Genomic DNA, 10,117 nt, shown 5'->3' on the forward strand with positions numbered 1-10,117 from the left:
TCTCTAGGTGTCCTAATTCACCATTAAATTAATTAGGTGGCGACTCCCTTAAAACAAACAAATAGGAATCACCAATACGTCATACTCCCGCTTCAACCCGGTTAAAATGGGGTGTGACACACCATAAATATGAAATTGTTAATATTACCTTTTAAGAGAGGAATATTTACTTTTTGTAATAGAGACTTTTCTTTAGCCTAACTAGTTCATATCAATCATGAATTGGCAATATAGATCGGAAAAAAGGGGCAAAATTGAGACTAGACCATAATAAGAACACTATTTTTTTTCAAGCAGAAACCTTCATCTATTAATTCATTAAGGGCATGGTATGTCCAAAGAAGCGTACAACCAATGGCAGAGCCACAACCCGGCAAGGGTGTTCAATCGAGCATCCTTCGCCGAAAAATTATACCGAATAGACATGTCAATTATTACGTATTACAGACATGTATTATATATTGAACACCCTTAATATATAGATTATATGAATTCGAATACTCTTGACAAAAATTCCTAGCTCCGCCACTGCGTACAACATCATTCACAATCCAACTAGAGAATATTTTTTTCCAAGAAATTCCATGCAACAAAGAAATTGAAAACTTGGCTAAGTTATGAGCAATAACATTAAACCGTCTAGGAATATGAACAAGCACAATATGATGTAGATATTGACATGTTCCAAATATCTTCAAAAGCTACACTCACTTCTCAAGTAGCCTTCATATTTTTCTTCAATATATCCACTACACCTTTCGCATCAGAGAGGATATAATGTTTTCTCCATCTATTTTTATATCGCTTTTTCTACAACTTTTTTAATTACAAATGCTTCAGCAGTTATAGACTTCCCAACGAATTGAATCAGGGATCCATGGGCATGAAGTAAAACTCTTGCTATCCATAGCAATCAAACCGATGCTTGCCCTCTTCGATTCAACTTGTAACCATGTATCAACAAATAAACAAGCCTCATCTTTGGCCACTATTACTTAATATTCACAATTCTCTCGTAAACTATCATTTGAGGACTCAACAAGCATTATTTCAAGAAATTCATTATACTGAAATAATGCTTTTATCACTATATTTGGAGAATCAGTTAATTCATTATTAAAACACCAAACATTACTAGACTTCCACATATGCCACATTATCATTACTGTCAGAATCAGAACACCAGTAAAATTAGAATATTTTTTGCCATATTAATCTTGACATTCCATCATAAAGAGTCATTCCACCATAAAAGAGAAGTCAATAAATATTGTAAAGAACGTTTCAATTAATAAGACTTATTTTCCAAATCATTTGAGAGTCATGACACTTAAAAGCATGTGTTTCACAGTCTCATTTTCTAAACCATGTCTCCAACAAACACTACTCACATGATACATTCTTTTTCTAATATATTGTTTACCGATAAGGTATTAAGCACACACTTACATAAAAATGTGTATTTTCATTTTTCTTCATTGACTAAAGAAAATCCCGAAAGGCTTTAGAAAAACATGACGACCAGGTTGAACAATATTACCACTAGTATCCCCTTGCTTGCTTAATTTTTTACACCTCATAAGTCAAAGTACCTGATTTCGTAAAGTGTCAAATTAGTTTATCCCTAAAGCCCGTAATAGATAAAGGAATAATCAAAATAGCATTAACAACATTCAAACAAAAAAGGCTATTCAATTCGTTCACCTCCCAAGTTTGAAATTCTACATTTATTAGATCAAGCACTTTTAAATTTAAAATTTCAGGAGCAATAGTTCTATGAGATTTAAACCCAGTGGAATTAGGGATCCAAGGGTCTTTCCAAATATGAACTTCCTCACCATTAGTAACTCTCCATCATTATTCTACCAATTTCCGACCCCCAACTATACTTTTTCAAATCCAAATTGGCGATGAAGCTGTTGCCGCATGTAAAAAGAAACGTTTGAAAATACTTACTTTTCAGGATTCTTGACAGAGATAAATCTGGATTAAGCAATATTCTAAAATAACAAGAACTTAGTATATTTGCTTATTGTTTAGTTTTTTTTTTTCTTTTGTTGTTTGTTAAAAGTTTGAATTGACAGAATGAATCGAGGAACTAAGGACGTTTCCAATACCGATAACAGTTCCCCTGAAGCAATTGTAGCAGCTCCTATGCCCATTGATTTTGCACCATCTAACATCTCGAGTTTCGAATTCTCCTCACACTTTTTTCATCATCATCACGATTTTCTTTTCGAGAACACTCGCCTCGTTGATTCTTCCCCTCGTTCTTTTTATCTTCCCCTCGTTCTTTTCATCTTGGACATTGAGATGTTCATGCAAAGCATAGGCTAGGCAATCGGTACACTGAACACCAACCCAATCGTTCAAAATTCTTGCAACTACGAAAATTACAACAACCTCCGTGAACAGACGCTTAAGACTACTATGAATGAAAAGTAAGGAAATCCTTTTCATAACTTAGCCCGAGTGCATTATACCTTTCCCTTTGTAAAGCAATCGAAAAAAGATCAGAACCACGTGAAAAAAGATTTTATAAGCAAAACATTATTTAGTTTTATCCTTGGAACACAGTGAAAGATCACTAGTTCAATGATTAAAAAAAAAAAAGTTTTAAATGTTGAAATATATAAAAAGAAATTCAAAACATCCTAAATAATAGAGACGTTTCTAGGCAACTTTTAAGAACTAACGCCTGAAGAAATAACCAGGTCAGCAAGGGGTCTTCAACACACTTAAAAACCCCTAAAACACACAAAGCACACTCAACACTTTCAAGAAAGCAAATTCAAATAAATTTCCATCTTTGGGGTTTTGCCGCTCCCTCATTGTTACCTGATATCCCAAAGATTTTCAGAGTTCTACAGTTGAATTTTCCATCTTTTTTCTGGCAGCTCTATGATGGATCCTCATTGGAGGTACTTTTAACGATCACATCTACATTTTTTCATTCATATATAGCAAAACTGTTGAGTTTAGCTTTTATTTTACATAAGATGGTGAAAAAAGAAACCCCAAATTAGTTGCTTTGTGAATAGACCAAACTCAGGTGTTGATGTTCATATTTTTGAGGTTTCTGGGCACTTTCCTAGTGCAGAAAGTAACCAACTTTTTTTCTTAAAATCTTGTAAATACAGTTGGAAAGATGAAATCTTTTTTGATCTTTGTAAGCTCATTAAAGGGTACGCTGGAAATATGAAATCTTTTTTGATAACCTTTTTTTTTTATAACAAAAGAAATGCTGGAAAGATGAAATCTTGTCAATAGTTGCGTGCTATGGGTGGAATATTTGTGCTGTTAAGATGTATAGAAGAGTTTTCTTGAGATGACATTTTATTAGTGAAAACTATTGAAGCATGTATGGCTGATTCAGTGTTTGTTGGTCCTTTCTGGGGTTTGTTCTGTGTATTTTACTGCATTGGGAAAGAGTACCAAAATGAATTGTCTGCTTGCCTAGAATCAGTTGTTCATAGTGAAATTTCCTAGGACGAAAGGTACATTTTCTAAATAAATTTCTTAACCCTAGATGACACTGGCGCGAAAACAGACGTTTTATTAAATAGAACATGATTTGACGTTGGATAGTGCCTTTGTGTATATAGAAAACTATTGTTGGAGATAATTGAAGTTTGTCTCTTTTTTATTTTCATTCACCTCCAAGCTAAGTTGCTCGGACTCTTCAAAATTCCTGCCGTACCCGTGTCGACACGACATGGGTCTGGGATCCACACCGGATTTGGTCAACTTACCTTGGGCGTTTTGACTACATCTATGACCGAGAAGTATAGGTTATCTGGGAAGTGTGTGTCTCTGTGTGTGTGTGTGTGTGTGTGTATATAAAGTATGAGAATGCTTTGCTATAACGCGAGATATCTTATGAATAAAATATTAGAGTTTTACAAATAATTAAATTTTATTAGTTTTAGTTAAATAACTTTAATTAATCGAAATATTTACTTTATATGTCGTAATATACATTTATTGGCCGTATTCCAGCACCCATATCCACATCGGATCCACAACCCTGAATCCTAAAATTTATGTCATGAAGAATCCGACCTCTAGATCTACATTCGTATTGGGTACCCGCACCCAAGTCCGAGCAACATAGCCTCCATGCAATTTCAGTTATGGTGAGGAGTCATCCCTAATTGTCACGCTACTTCTCATTTGCAAATATGCACAATTCGATATCTGTTTTTAATGCCCATCCGTGTCTTGACTTCTCTTTAAAGGAGAAAACAGGGAGTGTCCTAGCTGGCTGGTGCCACCCTTTCGAGGAAAAGCAAAGTTATTAGAATTTCATGTGAAGTAAATCTCTGATAAACTGTTGGGCACCTTTTTCCATCCAGATTAAAATAACTTCTTACTCTATGGATGATGAAGCTTTTCTTATGCAAAATATGTATGAATGATTTGGTGACCATTTAATGCGTGGTTATGATTTCTTGTGAAGTGATGTTTTTCTTAATATTTAAAGAAATCATTTCCTACTTGTGCATATGTGAACTGTACTTGCTTACTCCAGTGAAGCTCTTATATTACATTGGTTTTAGGTCCTATGGAGAAAGAAATCTTCATATGGAAAGTTGGGTATTTCTGGAGAAAGAAATCTTTATATGGAAAGTTGGGTATTTCTTTATTACTAGTAATTATCGTAACTGAAACTAATGTTGCATTTTACTCGTGCATTCCAGAGCATCTCACACCCCCTTGCCGAATTATGGCGAAAATAATGGTTCGATTCCGCTGCATCCTGAACCGCTTTTGGCGACCCCCATTAGTTGTGTTCCATACACTGGCCCTCCTCTACCGGACAATTATCCTGCTTCAGCATCACCAGATATTAATGCTGGTTCAGTTCCCGTTGAAGTCGATACAGCTTCATCGTCCACGCATATCATCACTCATCAGCCTGCGATGGTTTTTTTCACTGCTTGTCCAGCCAAAGAGGAGTGGGATAATCTCATAAATCGTGCTAAGGGTGGGGTTGCTCTTACTGGATCGGCTTTGTTGGGAAAGTTTGGACAACTTATTGGATCAGTTGATATTCATGAATCTGAGGATGACTATGTATTTCGTGTTTCACTCCCTGGTGTCGCAAGGGACGAAAGTAAGTGCTGTGCATGAGTAAGATTTTCTTAAGTAGCAAATTACCAAATCTTTTTATAACTCTTATCAGATCATCTTTTTTATTTTAATGCATCAAGTGTCCCTATTATCTGTGGCCATATGTTCTGTATATGAATATAACTGGTTGATACATTGCATAAATACCGTGCTGACAAATATGCTGTCATTTTCCACCTTACTTGGATAAAAAGTGTAGTTTACTTTTTTGCGAAATGCATAAATATCTCCCTGAATTATAGTCGAATTTCCAGTTAGACGCTTTAGCTTTGAGGGGGTCCTATTACCCCCCTCAACAATTTTGCAATGGAATTAATACCACCCATTTAGTGATTTGTTGCACACACGCTCGATGACCTGGAAAAATAAATACAGGTCCTTCGTCTCTTTCCCCTCTTCGAAAATTTTCCAGCATTTCTCATTAAGTCTCTTTCTGCTTTTAAAATTTTCACCATTTTTGGTGATACAGGTCCCTGCATCAATATTTTTCATCGCTGGAATATCTTATTGATATTTCTTCATCTGACACTATTGAATTTCAAACCCAAAGAAAAACACAAGCTCTTCTATTAATAAGAGCAATGAACTGGGCAAGAGCTAGCGACGATTATCTGAAAATGCCTCCAATGATGCTCTCTTCCTTTTCTGTCTCTTAAGTCACTAGTTGGTCTTCCAGAAATCTTTTCTGAAAAATTGCTTAAACCAGCAAGACCCGTCGAACAACCTGAGCTTCTAACCACTCATCGAGAAACCTTCAGACCACCGGAAAATTCCTCGGGTGAAACCCTTCCCATTTTCACGTTTTACCCTACACAGATTTGGGAAAGAAATTAAATTAGAAGCCTAGCTTTAAAATGTAAAACCCATATAATGAAGAATACAATTTACAACAACAGCAACGTACCTAGTATAATCCCACAAGTGGGGTCTGGGGAGGGTAGAGTATACGAAAGACTACAATTTACACTAAAGTGATATTACCTCTTCAAACAAAGTTCAGTTTCAGAACCACTTTTATGAAGTTACAGCTTCAAAGTATTGAAAATGGCTGCTAAACAGTTGGAGAAGATGAAGTTTATGCAAGGAGGGTCAAACATAAGCTCATTTTGACTCCACATGGCCAACAAAAAGCAGTTTTGGGGATCTAAATTCACTTCTCACATGCCTTAAGGATGTGCAGTTAACTTCGTTGACAACTCAGTTAGTGAGGTGGAATTAATTCCATTCAAAAATTGTTCAAGGGGGGTAACAGGACCTATTCAAAGATAAAGTGCATAACTGAAAATCCAACTATAGTTCAAGGGGGCATTTATGCCTTTTCCCTACTTTTTCTCAAAATGCCAACCTTTATTTCATACTGAAACTTGAATATAAAATCTATATATGAAGTAATGAGTGGTATCCAAAAAACACATATAGATCTCAGCATCAAGAGTTTCGTTTCTTCTTCTTCCACGAAGGTTTTTACAAAACCGAATTTGAGCGGAACTGAACAATATTTGGCAAATGAATACAAAGGTCAAAGGCTTAGCTGTGCAATGAGCTATAGAACCGTATAGCTGTGCAATGAGCTATAGAACCGTATTTTTTGTCATTCTGCTGCTTCAAGAAATGATTCAGTTTGCCTACCTTGATAAACTGGCTCTCTCCTTGAAATGCTTCCCTACTGGAGTGTTTGTCAGTACCATAGGACTGACAGGGTCTGCTAATGAGATTAGTTTGGGGATTTATTTTCTCTCCAGCTTGTCATATCTTTGATCTCTATACGCTTGTGATACATCAGTATTTTTAGCTTAATGTGGATGTGTTATATTCCATGTATGAAACTTTTATTATCTCACATCAATACTTGCTCAAAAAAAATATTTTCTTTTTATCTCACATCAATATTATGTTTGCTTCTTTTGATGCATGCATGTTTTTGTTTATAACATTGAGATGCTCTTGTTTTGGCTCCACAGAAGAGTTTTCTATGTTTCCTCTAACTGATTTTAGACCATCATTGAATCTGTTCTTTTTATGTGGTCAATGAATGTCGAACTGCATTCATATGAATGCAATTGATGATTAAGAGATCTTCCTATTTGTGTGGTTACAGAGGTCTTTCGCTGTGATGTTGGACCTAATGGTAGAATTGTCATAAAAGGAGTGATCGTGACCGGAGAGAACATGGTTTGCAGGGACAATATGGTTTTTAAGATGCAAACTCACAACCTATGCCCACCAGGAGAATTTTCTGTTTCATTCCAGCTACCAGGTCCAATTGATCATCAACACTTAAAATGTGTTTTTGGATCTGACGGGATTTTTGAAGGAGTTGTTAAGAAAAAAAGACAACAGTGACATATCTAGATCAAAATCTTTCAGCTTGGTAAGTTCCTCTTCAGTCCAGTAGTCTGTTTGGAGTTGCATGTGAAAGTTGTGTCTATGAGATCACTATATATATGTCAAATGCTAATCATATTGACCATTATATCAGAATTGATTATGTAATTTGCCATTAGCTACCTGATCTACAAACAATCATTCTGCATAATTTTTGGTCTTTGAAAATATTGTTTCATGTTGTGCTTCATATTGCTTTGTAATTGAAATAATTATTCCACATTATTAATCACTAATTCACTATCTATAAATGTCTCTTTTCTTGAATCTAATTCTCTGTTTCACTTGTAGATGGTAGAAGAGAAGCCAAATTTAGAAGACTAGGAGCAATGCTGCAGCTGTTTTCAGGACCTCTGGGTAGCTTTAAGCCTTATTTTGCATCATGCTTTAGTTCTTTTGTGTGTATGTCTCTTGTTGTTTCCATTGTAAGACTTACTTGGGGCATGACTAACTGAACTGGGCCACCTTCACAGAACGGAAAGATTGGGTTCCAACTCCCCAAAATCTGGCTATTTATGCGTTTTCACCTTTGTCTCAGCACTCTAGCCCATATGCCTGTTTAAACGAAAGGATTTCGTCTTTGTATTTTAAGACAAGTATTTAGTATTTTGTGCTGTTGTTTAATTAGCTTGCTATGGTACTCTTATATCCCGCAGCTTGCACCAAATCGGAATGCTCACCAGGAGCAACCTATTAGAAAAAAATGTCATGAAAAATTATCAAATAGTGGTTTTTGCTACGGAGGAAAATGGTTTCCGAAAGAAAATATTTTTTGAAAAATGCGTTGTTTTATGAGATCAATATTTAATTAGTTATAAAAGTAGTGATTTAGCGTAATTGTGCGAAGTGCTGAATAGCTTGTTGCATTTTTTTGTGTGGATTGCCCTTCAAAGGCACTGGTCTTTAATTTTTGCCTTTCAGATTGCTGGTCTTTAATTTTTGTCTTTCGCCTAATATCATGAGATTTGAGGTTTGAATCTTGGCTCAATCAAAAAAGAAAAAAAAAAAAAGAATTTTTTAAGGCAGAGTTTCGTAGCAAAATTAGGTTTATTCGAACAAAAGTTAGGCTTTGAAGTAGGGTTTTGTAAAATTTCAATTGAGTAGATCTTTTTTTTTTTTTGGTCTCTACCTTAAGGTAGAGTTTTGCAAGCCTGGAAGTAAAACTCTATCTTAAGGTAAAACTTGTCTTACGCCTGAAGGCGAAGTAGAGTTTGCAGTTAAATTCTGCTTGATCAGGTAGAGTTTGAGGCAAACTCTATCTTGCGAATTCAAATTATATCTTGTGATTTTATTTTTTATTTTTGACCGAGCAGAGGTTTTAATTTGAAACAAGAGGTTTTTAGTAAAAGATAAAAATTAAAGACGAATAAGGACAATCGTGCAAATTGCCCGGCTCGTTGGTGATGTCTCTAATATATTTGGCACTATAGGTTGATAACAAAGTGAAAAGTTGATTATCTAGTGAGCTTGAATGAGTTTAGGATATTTGTAAAGATAAAATGACTTGCGCTCACACGTAATCCTACTTTTTCCATTTTGATAGAAATGCTTTTTTAACATACCAACTTATAAATTTTAATAAAATCAGAAACTTCGAGAATACTTCTTCTGAAAAGACATTTGTCGCAGTACTAAACACTAATCTAATGTGTCACGTAAAGAATGGCTCCACATTCCATATTGATATTTGACATTCCAACAAAGAAGAAAGTGTTACTACCTTTGAACATGGATGACTCATAATGCTCATCAACATAAATATCAAACCTCATCAATGAAGGAGAACAAAGAACTTGACTGACCACGTGGAATAGTCTGATTCATTCGTTGTCCGAATTGAAGAAATAAAAAAATCAAGGCCTTTGAATGTGATAATTCGATTCTTTATTGGAGTAGTATTCTTCTTCTTATTCATATATACAATTAGTATAAATTCAACATCTAGATTCCAGTAAACAGAATTAATGCTATATCATAAACCAACCGATATATAGTACTAACGCTTTCAGCAAAATGCCACATTGCAGTTTCTGTCCTACTGTGTGAGATATGTAGTCATAACTGCTGTGTCCTGCACTTTTTTTTTTTTGTGGTTGGTTAGTATTTTGGGGACTAGTAGTAGTTGGACCATTAAAAAGGGTAGTTGTACTTTGCTATCTTTAGTCACTTTAAGGCACATGAAAGATTCAATTCAGGCTCATCCACTTGCATGTGGACACTTCACCACCTTTCTACATCATCGCCACTCATTTTTTTATAACCATAGTGTCCGAGCCAACCTGTCGCGCCTGGACTAACTTCACCGGTACGTGCTACGTCCCACTAGCATAGATGCCGGGTAACTTTATTTACGAACGCTTGAAGCTATCTCTCACTAGCATAGATACCGGCTAACTTTATTTTCGAAAGCTTGAATAGATGGGAAGAAATCATCAAATGTTTTGTCTCAGCTAGAATTTGAGCCTTCCATGGTTCTCGTCTGATTGACCACTGGTTCACGCCCTTGCTGAGTTACATCACTGCCACTCTTGAGTGTTGGGACAAAGTGTTGTGGAATATAATACTCTTGGACCTTTAAACCTAACAATTGAACTTTATA

The 10,117-nt window shown here is 35.5% G+C and overlaps 1 protein-coding gene across 1 annotated transcript; it reads left to right on the forward strand.

The window, feature by feature from the left end:
• Window positions 1-2,698: 2,698 nt before the first annotated feature.
• Window positions 2,699-8,124, forward strand: LOC132645882 (alpha-crystallin domain-containing protein 22.3). The gene is made up of 4 exons (XM_060363128.1): window positions 2,699-2,921; window positions 4,701-5,116; window positions 7,232-7,504; window positions 7,810-8,124. The coding sequence occupies exons 1-3, from the start codon at window positions 2,902-2,904 to the stop codon at window positions 7,474-7,476; spliced, it is 681 nt and encodes a 226-aa protein (XP_060219111.1). The 5' UTR covers window positions 2,699-2,901; the 3' UTR covers window positions 7,477-7,504; window positions 7,810-8,124.
• The last annotated feature ends 1,993 nt before the right edge of the window (window positions 8,125-10,117 follow it).

The sequence above is a fragment of the Lycium barbarum genome, chromosome 6, assembly GCF_019175385.1.
Source record: "Lycium barbarum isolate Lr01 chromosome 6, ASM1917538v2, whole genome shotgun sequence".
Lineage (NCBI taxonomy): Eukaryota > Viridiplantae > Streptophyta > Magnoliopsida > Solanales > Solanaceae > Lycium > Lycium barbarum.

Excerpts from the sequence above, each read along its gene's own strand:
- LOC132645882 (XM_060363128.1), top strand. The coding sequence starts at position 2,902 with ATGATGGATCCTCATTGGAG. Across the intron at positions 2,922-4,700 it reads ATGATGGATCCTCATTGGAG|AGCATCTCACACCCCCTTGC; the intron begins GTACTTTTAACG and ends CGTGCATTCCAG. Across the intron at positions 5,117-7,231 it reads TGGTGTCGCAAGGGACGAAA|AGGTCTTTCGCTGTGATGTT; the intron begins GTAAGTGCTGTG and ends GTGTGGTTACAG.